Source organism: Caenorhabditis briggsae (genome assembly GCF_000004555.2).
Source record: "Caenorhabditis briggsae complete genome, chrII, whole genome shotgun sequence".
In the NCBI taxonomy this organism is placed as follows: Eukaryota; Metazoa; Nematoda; class Chromadorea; order Rhabditida; family Rhabditidae; genus Caenorhabditis; species Caenorhabditis briggsae.
In genome coordinates this window covers 3,863,805-3,878,998 of record NC_013486.2, presented here as the reverse complement: position 1 = coordinate 3,878,998, position 15,194 = coordinate 3,863,805, and the positions used below count along the sequence as shown (strand labels likewise).

The 15,194-nt window shown below is 38.4% G+C and overlaps 6 protein-coding genes across 6 annotated transcripts in view; 3 read left to right on the top strand and 3 right to left on the bottom strand.

Moving 5' to 3' along the window:
• Positions 1-1,129, top strand: part of CBG25505 — a gene marked incomplete at both ends in the record, with an annotated part of 5,678 nt that extends 4,549 nt beyond the window's left edge. The window contains one exon of the mRNA XM_045241933.1: positions 1,070-1,129. Within this exon, the coding sequence (XP_045097948.1) occupies positions 1,070-1,129 (60 nt within the window). The remainder of the gene's footprint in view (positions 1-1,069) is intronic.
• A 1,458-nt stretch (positions 1,130-2,587) lies between these two features.
• Cbr-evl-20.1 lies at positions 2,588-3,237 on the bottom strand (the record flags this gene model as incomplete). Its single annotated transcript, XM_002630175.1, has 3 exons — positions 2,588-2,722; positions 2,768-2,898; positions 2,949-3,237. The coding sequence occupies 3 exons, from the start codon at positions 3,235-3,237 to the stop codon at positions 2,588-2,590; spliced, it is 555 nt and encodes a 184-aa protein (XP_002630221.1).
• Positions 3,238-3,468: 231 nt separating this feature from the next.
• Positions 3,469-4,454, bottom strand: Cbr-eif-3.G.1 (the record flags this gene model as incomplete). The annotated part of the gene is made up of 5 exons (XM_002630176.2): positions 3,469-3,724; positions 3,779-4,158; positions 4,207-4,286; positions 4,333-4,385; positions 4,438-4,454. 5 exons carry the CDS (start codon positions 4,452-4,454, stop codon positions 3,469-3,471), a joined length of 786 nt encoding a protein of 261 aa, XP_002630222.2.
• A 1,289-nt stretch (positions 4,455-5,743) lies between these two features.
• On the top strand, positions 5,744-6,278 carry CBG25504 (the record flags this gene model as incomplete). The annotated part of the gene is made up of 3 exons (XM_045241932.1): positions 5,744-5,764; positions 6,048-6,067; positions 6,167-6,278. The coding sequence occupies 3 exons, from the start codon at positions 5,744-5,746 to the stop codon at positions 6,276-6,278; spliced, it is 153 nt and encodes a 50-aa protein (XP_045097947.1).
• A 540-nt stretch (positions 6,279-6,818) lies between these two features.
• On the bottom strand, positions 6,819-10,898 carry Cbr-lips-10 (the record flags this gene model as incomplete). Its single annotated transcript, XM_002630177.1, has 4 exons — positions 6,819-7,011; positions 7,056-7,345; positions 9,565-9,745; positions 10,723-10,898. 4 exons carry the CDS (start codon positions 10,896-10,898, stop codon positions 6,819-6,821), a joined length of 840 nt encoding a protein of 279 aa, XP_002630223.1.
• Positions 10,899-12,029: 1,131 nt separating this feature from the next.
• Positions 12,030-15,194, top strand: part of CBG00638 — a gene marked incomplete at both ends in the record, with an annotated part of 5,271 nt that continues 2,106 nt past the window's right edge. The window contains 3 exons of the mRNA XM_045241931.1: positions 12,030-12,103; positions 14,099-14,282; positions 14,326-14,415. Coding sequence (XP_045091610.1) covers positions 12,030-12,103; positions 14,099-14,282; positions 14,326-14,415 — 348 coding nt within the window. The remainder of the gene's footprint in view (positions 12,104-14,098; positions 14,283-14,325; positions 14,416-15,194) is intronic.

The window sequence follows — 15,194 nt, the reverse complement described above, 5'->3', positions numbered from 1 at the left end:
TATATTTTAAACAGAAATTCTGAATGACAATGAAGATTTAGCAGTTTTCCATTGATTGAACACTTGCTTGCTATTTTTTCAGCCGATTTCTTCGAAAATTTAATTTCTGACATTAAAATATACTTTTTTTCGAAACCGAAAAACTTGGAATTCTGATTTTCTGACGTTATCAGAGGCTGCGAAACGTCCGGCTGCGAAATGTCTGGCTGCGAAATGTCCGGCTGCGAAATGTCTGGCTGCGAAATGTCTGGCTGCGAAATGTCCGGCTACGAAATGTCCGGGAGCCCCCACACTGTTATGCTTGATCCTATTTATATCGGTTACTGTGAAAGCTATCAAACGTGTGTCAGCAAATAAATTGTTCACCATAATATCAGCAATATTTTATCAGTTGACAGTTTTTTGATATCTTTTATAGGAACTGAGATAACTGCGCTCAAACTTGGCTTTGTTGTTTTTCATTCAATCTGTAACAGCTGGCCCCACACTATCAAGTTTGAGCCAATTTTTCTCGGTTCCTGTAAAAGGTACCTAAATATTGTCAACTAATGAAATGTTTTTCATAATATCACAATGATTTTATCAGTTGACAACTTTTCCAGATCTTTAACAAAAACCGAGATATAGGAGCTCAACTTTCATTATGTAATTTGATTTTTTTTTAGCTTTTCGCATATTTTGCAGCAAATTTCGTCGAATATATTTTGAAATACCGCAAAAAACAATGAAAAACAAACCATATTCGACGAAATTTGCTGAAAAATATGAGAAAAACTAAAAAATAGGTAAATTTAACATTTTCCCGCCGGGTTACTGTCGCACTCGTTTCAACTGTTTCCGGTTGTTTACGCTTTCAGATATTTGTTTACAAACATCGTATACACTTCGATTCAACCTTTTTTTCTCTGACAAGGATAATAAGAAATAAGAAAGAGAGAGAAAGAGCGAAAAAGACACAAAAATTCGAATTTAAGTTTCAGAATTTTAGAACTTGAAACCAGTTCCGTAGTCTAACATCTTTCTTTTTGCTAGTATAATTACAGTAGCGAATTGTCGCAGTTGCGAACAGCCAGAGGAAACATCCGTCTTCGGCGGATTCATCCTTTTCGTCGCCATTTTCATGACGTAAATGTTCGTATCCCGAGTTTCACGATCAAAGAATTCTGAATGCTAGAAAGAAGTCACTGTCACTTACATGACAACCGGAATTTTCGAGTGAAATTCTCAAAGAATATTTATTATTAGGTTGGCGGGAAAGTCTTTGTCACTTTTTCAATAGTTTATTTCTCAAAGAAAAAATAACCGAATAATTAATTATATTGTCCATCATTATCAACAACATGTCTCCAACGTTCCCTCAATTTATGGATTCCATTGCGGTAGAATCCAGCCGGGCGTGAGGCAACGTATTGTTTGAGTGCCGCTTCGACCGCTCCACGGGAATTGAAGCTTCTTCCTTCGAAGGCACGTGTCATATCGCCAAATAACCAATAGTCGGAAGGAGCAAGATCAGGAGAATACGGGGGGTGAGGGAGAACATTCCATCCATATCCCATCAGCTCCTGCTTCACTTGTTTCGAAACATGTGGGCGAGCGTTATCATGTTGATAGTACACTTTCTTGTCTTTCAGGGCCGAACGGTCGACTGCTTTCTTGAGGTTTCGTAGTTGAGTAGTGTAGAGGTCTCCAGTTATTGTTTTGCCCTCGGGCAGAAGTTCCCAGTAGATGGGGCCGTCCACTCCCCACCACACAGAGAGCATAACTTTTTTCGGATGAAGGTCGGGTTTTGGGACATCCTGTGGGCTCTCTCCTTCTCCAACCCACTGGGATTTCCTGTGGTGATTATCGTAGAAGACCCACTTCTCATCTCCGGTTATTAGCCGGTCCAGCCATCGATCGCCCGCGTGGAGAGTGAGAAGAGTAATCGAATCGTCGACTCGGCGGTCAAGGTTGGCTTGAGTCAGGTGATGAGGTATGAATCGACCAAAAAGTTTTCTCATTCCAAGAGACTTCAAACCTTCAAGGACTGTGCTATGGTGAACTCCGAATGTGACAGCTAGTTCACGGCTAGATTGAAATGGATCCGATTGCAATGCGTGCTTCAGCTTGTCCAAATCCAACTCACGGGGTCTCCCAGAGCGATCCTTTTCATCGAGCGAGAAGTCATCTTTTTCGAAACGATGGAACCAATTGCGAATAGTATTGTAGTGAGGGGCATGTGTGTTGTACACATTCTTCAAGAAAGTTTCCGAATCCTTCATCGTGGTGTGAGATAGGAAGAGGTAAATCAAAACATGTCTGATGTGAATAGCAGTGGGAACAAACATATCGTTTCAATTACAGATGAGGAGCAGGGAAGGAGATGGGGACTTGTTTATATGGAAGGTTCTTATCACCTTGTTATTCACTAGAGTCGATATCATACACAGCCTCCATATACGAGAACAGTGATTAAACAAACAGAGTGACAAAGACTTTCCCGCCAACCTAATATTTATTTCTTTTGTCAAATTTTTCATGAAAAATGAATACTTTCAAATAATTAAATACATAAATAGAGATCAAAAATTAACACGAAAAAAAAGAATCAATCAAGAATGAATATCCGACTTCCAACATCATCACACAGCCACGTCATCGCTTGCACCAGACGTTCGCCGGAGAGCGCACAGCAACTAAAAATTTTCCAGTGATGTGTCTTGATGGATTGCAGTTCCAGGACCTGAAAAATTTTCATACATTTTTTTGAAAGAGATTTTCGCCAAACCTGCGCAATAGAATTGACATCAATGGCTCCTGGTAGATCGCTTTTGTTCGCTAGCACGAGAAGCGACGCGCCGGAGAGACGTTCCTCTTGGAGTAGCTTTTTAAGCTCTTCTGAGCATTGGGTCAAGCGTTCTGGAATGTTTTACGTTTTAAAACTGCCAGAAATCAATTTCTCTGCTCACCTCGATCCGACGAGTCAACCACCCAAATTAGCGCATCCGTCGACTCGAAATAGTTTTTCCAGTATGATCGTAGACTTTTCTGCCCTCCAACATCCCACAAATTCAGCTGGAAATCCTTGAAATGCACCGTCTTGATATCGAATCCCAGCGTTGGCTCGATCGTGTCTGTCGGCTCGTCTAGGAACTTCTTCATCAGCGTCGTCTTTCCGGCATTGTCAAGTCCCAGGATGAGAATTCGCATCTCGCGTTCGCGGGCTCGCTGCTTTCGCAGAATTTTCAAGAAACCCATTCTGAATTGTTAGATAAATATATTGCGATTTTTTGGAGAATAGATGAGAAAAATATCATTCGGATAGTACCATTTCGGTCTAACTTGATATTTAATAGTTACGGGTAGAATCGAATTTATCATGAACCAACAAGAGCACACAACTCATGCATTAAAAGAAAACAGGGAACAAATGGAAAGAAGAGACGCCCAAGTACGAGAAAGAACATAAATATTGAACAATGAAGCCATTTAGTTGCTCGGACGAGTCCACTCGACCTTGAGAACCATGTGATACATCCGGATGTCGTTGAGCTCGGCGATGGCACGGGCGGCGTCGTCTCTCGATTCGAATGTGACGAACGCGAATCCTTTGGGCAGTCCGGTGATCTTGTCGCGGGCTATGAAGATTCGAATGACGCGTCCTATGCGTCCGAATACGTCACGGAGCTCGTCCTCGTTCATCTCTTGCGGGAGGTTTGTGACTCGGCACGTGTTCTCGTCGGAGCTGAAAAATTAAAGCGATGAGAACTATTCGACTATTTAAAGAGTTTTTTCCTACCGGTTTCTTTCCATTTGACGTCCATCACCACGAAGTCCCAACGCATTCTTGCTATCCGCGTCCTGGTTGGCGTCGGCCTCCTCGTCCAACTGATACATGACTTTGTACGGACAATGTGTGCTCCAGTGATCGTTTCCTTTGCAGTGACGGCAATGCTCACGGCTCGTAGTCTTCGCCGCCTGCTTATCCTCCTGCACGTCGAGAATCTGCTCTCCAGCGCGGTTTCTGGTGAATTGCATCTCGACTTCTTCAGCGACGTACGTCGTGGCGACTTGTGGACCTGCTGGTTCTCCTTTGCAGCTTCCGAACTTCACCCACTTCTTGCGATCGGCTACCACCTTCGGCACACGCTTGTTGATGACTTTGAATTGGGTGACAACCTAAATATTGATTTTTAGAAAATTCTAGAGAAATTAACACAAACCAACCTTATATCTGACTCCATCGACTTCGGTGAACGCGGTCTCTGTGCGAATTCCGTCGGCACCTTCCTGGATATGTGGAGCACCTAAATATCGACTTTAAATTGTTTCAGGGAATGTTTTCGGACTCACTGTCTTGCTCAACGGCCTCAGCCCAACTGTTGACTTCTGGAGCGGACGTAATTCTGAAAAGAAACGGTGGAATTAAATATCGGTTGTCTGCTTGTATTAACTTACAAATTGATTCCGGTCATGATTGTGTTTTTCGATTACCTGAAAACTGAGAATTTTAGAAGTTCAGAAACAGATAACGACGGAAACGAGCGAATAGGAAAGTATTCTGTAGGAAAATATGACAGATAATTTACATTTTTAGGTTAGAAAAACTGAAAAATCGATTAAAACTCGAAGATATTCGAGAAAATCCAGAATTTGGGATGCAAGCAACGCGTTGAGAAATATTCGGTGGAGTGCGCGGGAGATGTGGTGTTTGCGGACTGCTTACCGTACTCACCAATAAAATAGTGAAGAGAACAGGGATTCTTCAACGAAAATTCAGAATTTTGAAGAATTGAGCAAGCAAAAAATGCATTGTATCAAAATTTTCAGAATTATAAAAATATTGGGAAGTTTCTGAAACATAATTTACAACGTGCCGATAATTTATTCGCATCGAAATACATCAATTTTTACAGAAACTATAGCAATTCTTACAGCAATCATATCACTTTTTACAGCAATTGTACATCAATTTTTAAAGAAAAAAAAAATAATATATTTATTTGCAATGCATGGGGGAAATCGATAGATAATTCGGCAAGAAATGGGACCTGTACAAATAAAAAAGTAAAATGACCCGACGGACCGACTAGAGTCCTGTAGGTCAAGTGGGAGGGATCAGAATATCATAAGGAATCGCTCCTACTCGCTTAGCAAACGCCATCGGACTGAGCTTAGAATTTATCACCTTACATACACGGTTCCACATAGACAAGTTTCTGTGAAGGAAAAAAAAAACATTTATTTGTAGAACGATCTGAAAAGAAATCATGGAACCTGATTGAAAAACTGAATGAGTGTACTTCTTGAAAGTTGTAGCTCAAGACAATAAGGCAAATACTCACTTGCTATAAGATCATTTGCTATTTTTCCGTTTGCTTTGAAAGCTCATTTGCTATACTATCACTTGCTATGGATCTTTTGCTATTTTAGCTCATTTGCAATAGAGCATTTGCTATATTTGTTTGAAATTTCAGGCTTAGGCAAAAGTTTAGGAAAAAACAACGTTTTAACCAAAGCCTGTAGTATAAAACAAATAAAAACGGTTATCATGACCTCATTTATGAAACATTTCTGAAACCCCATAGCAGATGATCTATAGCAATGGAGCTAAAATAGCAAAAGATCCATAGCAAATGAGAGTCTAGCAAATGAGCTTTCAAAGCAAATGGGAAAATAGCAAATGATCCTATAGCAAGTGAGTATTTGCCAGACAATAACTACTCTCACACTGAGTAGAACAAAACCACTTTTCAGTTAAAAAATGAATCTGTTGATTCATAAAGTAACATAACATTGTACAAGCTGAAAAGTACTCAGTTACAATTTTACTCTATCTCTGTTGATACCATAAACACTCTGATAGAAGTCCATCCTATCCTTGTACTTTGAGCTCAATTATCTCAATTTTTATAAGAGATATCAGAAATGTGTCTATTGATAAAATGTTGCTGATATTGTGAAAAGCATTTTATCAGTTGACAAATTTGTGTTATCTCTTATAGAAATTGAGATAATTGAGCTCAAAGTACAAGTATAGAGTGGCCTTCTATTAGAGTGATTTCGAGATCAAGTCTGGATTCTGGATGTTCACTATCTTCTTGTTGCTGTGCGTCGGTGGAGTGGTTGCCGCTGGATTCGTGATGGTCCGTCGTAAAATGGGAGCTCGTTCATTCACTGCTCTCAGTTTCGATAACCCGATTGATTGCCGTACTACCGAGGATCCATTCTGTGATCCTTTTGCCGAACCTGCTAACAACAAAAACCGAAACGACGGATTGCCGACGTTGAGCTTCTAGACTACCGTAAAACCTGTAATACATTGAAGGGCCCCACACTGTTAATGTTGAGGTCTTATATCTCTTTTCCTGTAGAAGATGTCAAAAAGTGGTCAACTGGAAATACGTTTATCATAATATCAAAAACATTTTGTCAGTTGACCACTTTTTGATATCTTTGACAGGAACCGAGATAAATGTGCTTAAAGTTCAAAGTTGAGGGGCTCTTCTATTACATGTTTTACGGTATATTGTGAAGTCTTAACAACCAAAAACAACATCTTGGTTTCAATTCGATCCGACAGAAAAATCTCAATCCTAAACTTCTATGTGTCTATAGATTGATCTCAATTTTCTTATTTACTTTTTTCTCGGACTGACCGCGTCTAACAGACTTTTTGATCGACTGAACAATTTTGTGTTTTGATACCAATCTTGTACTCGTTTATTACAAATCATTTGAACAATATACATACATTTTGAAAGCAAAAAGATTCTCGAATCAACAGGAGGAACATTAGAGATCATAGAAAATAGAGTTCGGAGGGAGAAAATACACGTTTATGGGGTCTGAAGACATCTCCATTGATCTTCAGTGGTTCCACCAATGACTGCTCCATGGAGAAGACGGGTTTTAACGATTGGAGTGGCTCCTTCCAATGGCGATGCCATCTCTCCACAGGTGTTTCGAAGACCCACGACTTCATCAGCGACTGAGTAAATGGCAAACATGTTCTTTCCGTATTGGAATGGTCTGGAAGGATTCGGTTTGGCTAGAAACAGGGGTTCGTTACTTACTGAGAGTTAATCTCTTGAATGAACTTTGATCGACAGTCTAATCCATGAGTCGGACTGCAAATTCCATTGAGGAATGGCTGACGAGCACACATGATGGCTCCGTGGTTGGCTCCAGCGACAGAGACGTAGTTATGAATGAGATGATTGATTGAACGTCCCAAATTGACTCCAGAATCCACACAATGGCCTCCAAGGATGGCTTTTCTAGTGATTGGGGATCCCATGGAGCAGGCGATGATGTTCACTTGCTTTTGGGTGTATTCGTGGACGGCGAGGATTAGGGTGCGGACCTAGAAATGGAATTTCGGAAATCTTGCAGTCTAGAAGAATCTTGGCACCTTAGGATTTTGGATTTCGGAGATTTAGGGATTTGAGAATATTAAAATCTTAGAATCCTAGGATTCTAGGATCCTCGGATCTTAGGATCTTCGAATCTTAGGATCCTAGGATTCTCGGATCTTAGGATCTTCGAATCTTAGGATCCTAGGATCATAGAATACTAGGATTATAGGATCCTCGGATTTTAGGATCCTCGAATCTTAGGATCCTAGAAGACCCAGCCGGACATCGGGATTCACAGACACATAGACAGCTTGTGATCTATATTCTAGAATGATCTATGTCACAATAGTTCTGACTAACAGATCCCAAACTCTCTGTATCATCATCCGCCTATTTGCCCAATTCTAATTATCTACCCCACTTCTCGGAAAATTAAACTTGACCGATTTTCTTTGATGTGTCTAGTCTGGTGGTCCCTAAACTTTTCTAGTGATCCCTGAACTAAAAAAAAGACCAAAAGTCTTCAGAATCAGACGTAATTTAGTATATATCCCATGATTTCATACCACCTTGACCAAAACCCTTTTCACAGACATAATCATGTAGTGTAACTATCTCCCATCATTTCATCCCCTCCGACGTTCTGACGCCTCGTCGCGACGACACACTCTGACGCCTTCCTCTTCTTTTTATTACAAAACACACAGCCGTGTAGTTGAATGTGTAGTTTGTGATGGTCATATCATCTACAGAATACTGCCTGCGCGGTTGATGATCTTTCAAGACCCTCTCTCTCTGTGATAAGATGTGTCGTGGAAGTAGAAGTCGTGACGTAGAAGAAGGATGACCCGGAAAATCTGTTTACACAACACACCCATTTCTCGGGCGGGGGGTTCCGGGAGGGGAATCCCACGAAAGACAGGGGGAGATGATGATGACGTTAAACTAGAGACGTAGTTTGTTCAAATTTGTGGTCAAGGTGGTATGAAATCATTGGGTCGCTGCATCTTTAAGTACTTTATTTGTTAGTGTTTTGGGTACAAAATGATGATGCCATCTTTATATTGGATTCCTAATCAGAAAATTTGATGTTTCGAGAATCTTAAAGTGCCAGATTTGGAATCAACAACTTTGAAATTTCGAGACAACTTCCTGACTAATTACCTAAATCTTGGTAGCCTCTACAGAGTTCAGGATTCATGAAATATTTCTAGAATCCCCTGTACTTCAAAACAAGGATCTCGAAAGTTCAAAATGTTCAAGAACCTCTTGTCTAGAACCCGTCAGGTGCAATTTCAAGAGGAAAGAGAGGTCAACAAGGGCTACATATTGGGCAAATTAAGTTGGTCAGAAAGGACGAAGGATGAAAAAAAAGTTCGCGATCTCGTAAATTATTGAATTTCAGAAATTTCACAAGTCTAGAAGAAAAACTAGAGAACTGAAGTACCGATGCAAGCTAAAACTTTTCTAGTCAAGCTTCGAAGTCCTGCAAAAGTAGTCCATGATATTTCGATTTGTCTGAAAATTCTAGAGTATACTAAACCAAATTAGAGCTTCATTTTTGTAATTTACAACTTTTTTGTTAAAATCTAACCAAACGAGACATAAGGCGTAAAACTGTAACAACTCTGGTTTTAGTGCTAAATTTCGCACAATAGAAACCCACCCTATTCAGCTCAATTATCTCGGTTCCATCAAAAAGTATCAAAAAGTTATTAACTGATAAATTGTTTATCATAATATCACCAATATTTTATCTGTTGACAAAAGTGTGATATCTCTTAAAAGAGCCGAGATAATTTAGCTCAGTGCACATATTGGGTTGGCTTTAATTAGAGAAAATACGGTACTTTATCGCTTTGGAAATTGGCAAAAAAGTTGTCAATTAAAACATTCCAGAGAAATTGTAAAACTCTGGGACACTTTTCAGTTCCCCAAAATTGACTATTTCCCCCTAAAAACGTTAAAATGTGGTATTTTTTGTCCGGTACTCTAGATACCCTATTTGCTCTAACACCTCCACTTTGAGCTCAATTATTTCGGTTCATTTGAGAGATATAAAAATTCTGTCAACTGATAAAATGTTGTTAATAAACAAATTATCAGTTGACAACTTCTTGATAACTTTTAAAAGATCCGAGATAATTAGACTTAAAGTGCATGTATAAGGTAGGCTTCTCGTTGTCTATTATCCTAAAATCCCTTTTTTTTGCAAATCCCTTCTCACCTTCAAAACATAATCACACTGCATTCCATGCTGCAACGAGTCCATCAATTTTCCCCGCGCATAAGTCGTCGCGAACACGGTTCCTTTTGGTTGCCCATACGAGTAGTACTTGTTCAGCAAACTCTTTTTCGATAATCCAGCGTAACCAGCCAATCCGTGAATGACAACAATTGGAAGACCCCTGAAACATTTCTGTTTATCCTATGTATAAAGTTTTTATTGTTCAATACAAAGAACTGTGTGTCAAAATCTTGTTCATTGGAAGAAGATGGGGGATAGATCAGGTTATGGAGATCACAAATCGGGATTCGTGACGTCATCAATAAATGAGATTTCGTCTTCTGAGACACAGACCACGTTCCGCCCCTGACCACAGACTTTTAAGGTCAAGTGATGATTTTGGAAAAAAAGAAATTTAATTCAAGTTTCTTTTTGTTTTGTTGAAATCATCAGCTTATCATGATGTCATGATAGTGTTCTAGATCAGTAGATGATCAGAACAATCAGGTCATTTGTTCTGATGATCTAGAGTGATCATTGGGAAAGATCAATAACTGTTAGACTGACTAGAAAGTATGGTTGGCTAGAAGAAAGTGGCCAATTTGGTGTGGTGTGTTCTGTAGTCGAAGCTAGAGGAAGAGGATTTTTTGATTTGATTTGAGTATGAAAATACTGTATCAAGAATTATGACTGAAATTTTGCATCAATATTGTTTAAAAAATATTTCAAAAATAGTCAAAACACCGTAAACACTCAAATCGCATGCCACCCCAAACCCTCAACTTTGAGCTCTGGTCCGAGCCAGACGATCAGGTGTCTGGATCTCAGTCAGTATAGATCCGATTGGGTCAATTTTTAATATTTGGAAAACAAAATATAAATGAAAACTTCTACAAAATTTCAGCCGAATTCCATAAGTCGGAAGCAAGTTATGGTTTGACATATAAAAGTTAAAAAAATATATTCTAGAGCTTACAACTCGGCAGCCACATGAAGGATTTCAACGAATTTTGGTCATATTAAAAAACATAATTTTCAAAAAATCTAGGTCCGTTTTTGGACAATTTTAAAAACTTCCAAGAAACTTATGTGATCTCAAAGTCAAAGTTTTGCACAAACTTCCAAAAAAACTTATCAGCTTCCAAAGTTAAAACTCACGTTGCATTTGGATTTCCGCCTCCGAACGATCCCTTGGTTCCCAAATCTGGCCTCAACAAGTCGTCAGCAATTGGTTTTCCGAATTTTCCCAATAAAAAATTATAGAAGTGAGAGTGAAATTTGGCATGGGCAGATCCCAGAATAGCAACAAGTAGGACCAGCGAGCGAAGATGCATACTTTTTCTTATCGAAAAGTCACAAAAACTGATAGAGGATACGAGGGAATCGAGACAGTTTCGGTGCGTGTTATGTAGTGCGTCGGAGGCTCCGCCCACTTCGTAGCCTACACGAGAAGGCCACGATGGACTCGAGAAGAGGCGGGTGGAGAAAAGGACAATAGGTAGGTAGGAGGGGGTATTGTTTAAACGGTAGGGGGTATCATATCAACTACTTACCTCGAAATTTTTTCTAATTCCTACCGGACACTTGCCGCCGTCTATTGTTGAACAAAACAAGCGAAAGTTTTCGGGGAGGGCTTTACAGAAAAATGGAAATGATACGTAATTTTGGTGTCGTCTCCTCTTTTTTATTTCTTTAGATGACCATTGTCTAGCTGAAACAAAAGAGAGGCACGGTCTAGAATGTAAATTGAAGGTTATATGAATTTAGTGAAAAACCTAAACAGAATTTTGAGATTCAGAGGTCTATGTGTCTCATTGTCTGGATGTCTGATAGTCATAGAGAATCAGTGTCTTGATAATCAATAGACTCAGATGCCCAGAAATAAGAGTTCTTATTTTTTGATAACCTGAGATCTTGATTTTCTGTTTTCCCGAATTTCAAATACTAGAGATTCTCAGATTTTCATATTTTCAGAAGGTGAGAACTTCAGATGTGAGTTTTTTCTCTCGGTTTCCTGACTTCCCAAATTCTACCCAGTTTAGATTCTCCGATTTTCGTCATTCATTTTCAAGATGATCAGATTTTCAGATATCCCGATTTTCAGATATCCCGATGTCCGGATTTACCGATTACCTGGTTCCCAAATATCCGAATATCCAAATTCGAAAAACTCGATGTTCTCAAATTTCCAAAGTTTCGGATTTCAGGACTTTCAGATTTTCAGATTTCCAAATATCTGAATTTCAGAATTTCAGAATTTTAGGATTTCAGATTTTTAGATTCTCAGATTTTCAGAATTTCTGAATTTCAGAAATTCAGAATTTCAGAAATTCAGAATTTCAGAATTTCAGAATTTCAGAATTTCAGAATTTCAGAATTTCAGAATTTCAGAATTTCAGAATTTCAGAATTTCAGAATTTCAGAATTTCAGGCTGTCTTCCATTTTTAGATTACTAGATTTTTAAATGCTCAAATTTTCGAATTTCAATATTTCCATATTTACAGATTTCCAATTCCCAACAATTCCCAAAGTTCCAGTGTTCTCCAATCAAGAAGTTACGAAATTGAACAATTTTTGTTACCTTGCTGTTTGATTTTTACAAAAAAATGGGCAAGACACTCCCACTATAATTGGAGGTCACAGTGTACGGAAATGATGGGATAAGGGAGAGAAAAAATAGAAGAGAAGGCGAGGTTGGAGTGTAAAGAGGAACACTTTAAGAGAATGAAACAGGAGAATGGTCAAGAAAAGTTAAAGTTATGGGCTAATTACCAGTTTCTGGAAAACCGGAAAGCTGGATATATTGAAAACGGAAAATCTTAAATATCGGAAAAGCGAGACAGGTTAAAACTGCATAAACCTGAAAATTGGAAAACGTTGAAAAAATCTGTAAAGCAATAATCCCAAAACTGGAAATATGGTATTCAAGTGAATCTGACAATCTGTAATAAAAATCCTAGGACCTTTAATATGGCTCTTCTTGGAATCAAAAAAATCTATGATCTTTTTTCCAATTCCATACCTAATGACCACCAAAGTATTCCTTGACCTCCCCTCAAGTTTCTTTATGATCTCCAATTAGAACAAATCCCTTTTCTTTTGGAACTTTTGCCCAAAAAACTGAACCACTCAAAAAACCAATACAAACTAATAAATTATTATTATTATTCTCTCTTCCTCTGTCCCTCATTTTCCTCTCGAAAAAAACTGACCATGATGACTTCTTTTGTGTTTTTTCACTGTATTTTTCTTGAAAAGAAAAGCGAAAACTGACGCTTCAGGGGTTTGACTATTGGTTTGCATTCATGCGTGGGAGTAGACATTCCGAAAAAAGTTTCAATTTGTTAGAGGAAAAAAAAACTTGACGTAAAAGTTACTAAGTCAAACACCAAAGACATCAAGACTCACGAATGCACAGAAGGACCGAATTTTAGATTTTAAGATTTTTTGTGAATTCGAATTGAGATGAGACGACAATTCCGGTTTATTTTACTTCTCCAGTTTTTCAAGTTAACAGTTTTCTAAAATAAACAAATTTCAGAGTTTCGCAAAATATTGCAGATTGCAAGATTGCTCAGTATTCGGATTTTCAGATTTTCAGAATTTAAGATTTTCAGATTTCGGGGTTACCCGATTTTTAGATTTTCAGATTTCCAGGATCCCAGATTTTCGATCCCTTTGAATCTCGCCAGGTTTACGAATTCTGAGATTTCCAAATTTTCAAAATGTTGGAATTTTCGGATTTCCAGATTATCAGGTTTACAAGTTTTCCAGATTTCAGGATTTTCCAGATTTATTTTTTATTTGCCGATTTTCAAAACTTCCAATTTCCAAGATTTCCGAATTCTCATTTTTCTGCATTTGCCAGATTTACAATTTCTGAGATTTCAGAATTTTGAGAATGATAAAGTAGGATTCAGATGGTTGGATTTTCAAATTTCAGATTTTCAGGTTCCCTTGATTATCCGATTTTCAGATTTTCAGATTTTTAAAGTTTGATTTCAAAATTAGCAGACTTGAAAACTTTCAACCCCCGGACGTTTACTTCTATCAAACTTGGAAGGTTTATAAATTCCAATATTTCTAACAATTAGTTTTCAAAAAGTTCAACTTTTCAAAATTTTGGATTTTGGATTTCCAGCTTTCCAGCTTCTCAGAATTTTCAAATTTTTTATCTTCTTTTGTCCCGTCTTAAATTTCGAAAATTATAGAACGTGGTCCGCTAAACTTCTCATCACCAGACAATTCTCATCACTAGAGAGCTCCAATTTTTTCCCTCCACATCGAAACCTTAAAAAAACTACAAATTTAAAAAACCATTGTTCTATAAATTTATTGAAAAATCGAAATCAGATGAGTTCGGGGAGAGAATCAAACGATATTCCAACAACACGCAAAGAAACGGCAGACGTTGAAATGGATTCTCCAGCATCTAAAACCTCTGGAAGTGCTAGAAAAGTGGGATGGTTTAGTACGACAAATTTGATGTAAGTGTCTTGAATTCACAAGTTGTTGACTCCTAGAATCCTTCAGAATCCTCGGAATTGCTGCTATCTCATCACTTGCCGTCGTCGGTCTGATTCTCTATTTCACTCTTCCAACGTCTTCAGAACCCGCTCCGAAGTTTGAAGCACTAGTTGGTGGAAACAAATCTACTACACCAGGTCCATCTACTGAAGATCCCAACAAACCACCGAAACTGATTTTCGCGCAAGCGGTGAGTTTAAAGGATTTCTTAAGACTAACGCCAACCATTTCAGCTTTTCCGCCACGGAGCTCGTGCACCAGATAAAGGATATCCCCCAGAAGTCGCCAAATATTTTCCCAGAGGCAGAGGACAATTGACAGATGTTTGTATTTTGAAAAATTCTGAAAAACAGTTTGAAAAAAGTTTTCAGCGCGGTTTCAACACTAGTTACCAGATGGGTCTGTTTCTCAGGAAGCGATATGTGGAAACTCGATTTTTGAGTTCGGAAATGATTTCAAGAGAGGTTTGGGGATCGAAATGAAAAGATTTTAGAAATGCAGAACCTCAGAAGTTCAGAACCTCCGAAATTTATAATTCAGAATCTCAAAATTTCAAATTTCAGAATTCTTGAAGTTCTGAAATTCTGAGATTCTGAGATTTTGAGATTCTGAGATTCCGAGATTCTGAAATACTGAGATTCTGAGATTCTGAGCTTCTGAGATTCTGTGATTCTGAGATTTTGAGATTCTGAGATTTTGAGATTCTGAGATTATGAGATTCTGAGATTCTGAGATTCTGTGATTCTGAGATTCTGAGATTCTGAGATTATGAGATTCTGAGATTCTGAGATTCTGAGATTCTGAGATTCTGAGATTCTGAGATTCTGAGATTCTGAGATTCTGAGATTATGAGATCCTGAGATTCTGAGATTCTGAGATTCTTAGATTCTGAGATTCTGAGATTCTGAGATTCTGAGATTCTGAGATTCTGAGATTCTGAGATTCTGAGATTCTGAGATTCTGAGATTCTGAGATTCTGAGATTTTGAGATTCTGAGATTCTGAGATTCTGAGATTCTGAGATTATGAGATTCTGAGATTCTGAGATTCTGAGATTCTGAGATTATGAGATTCTGAGATTCTGAGATTCTGAGATTCTGAGA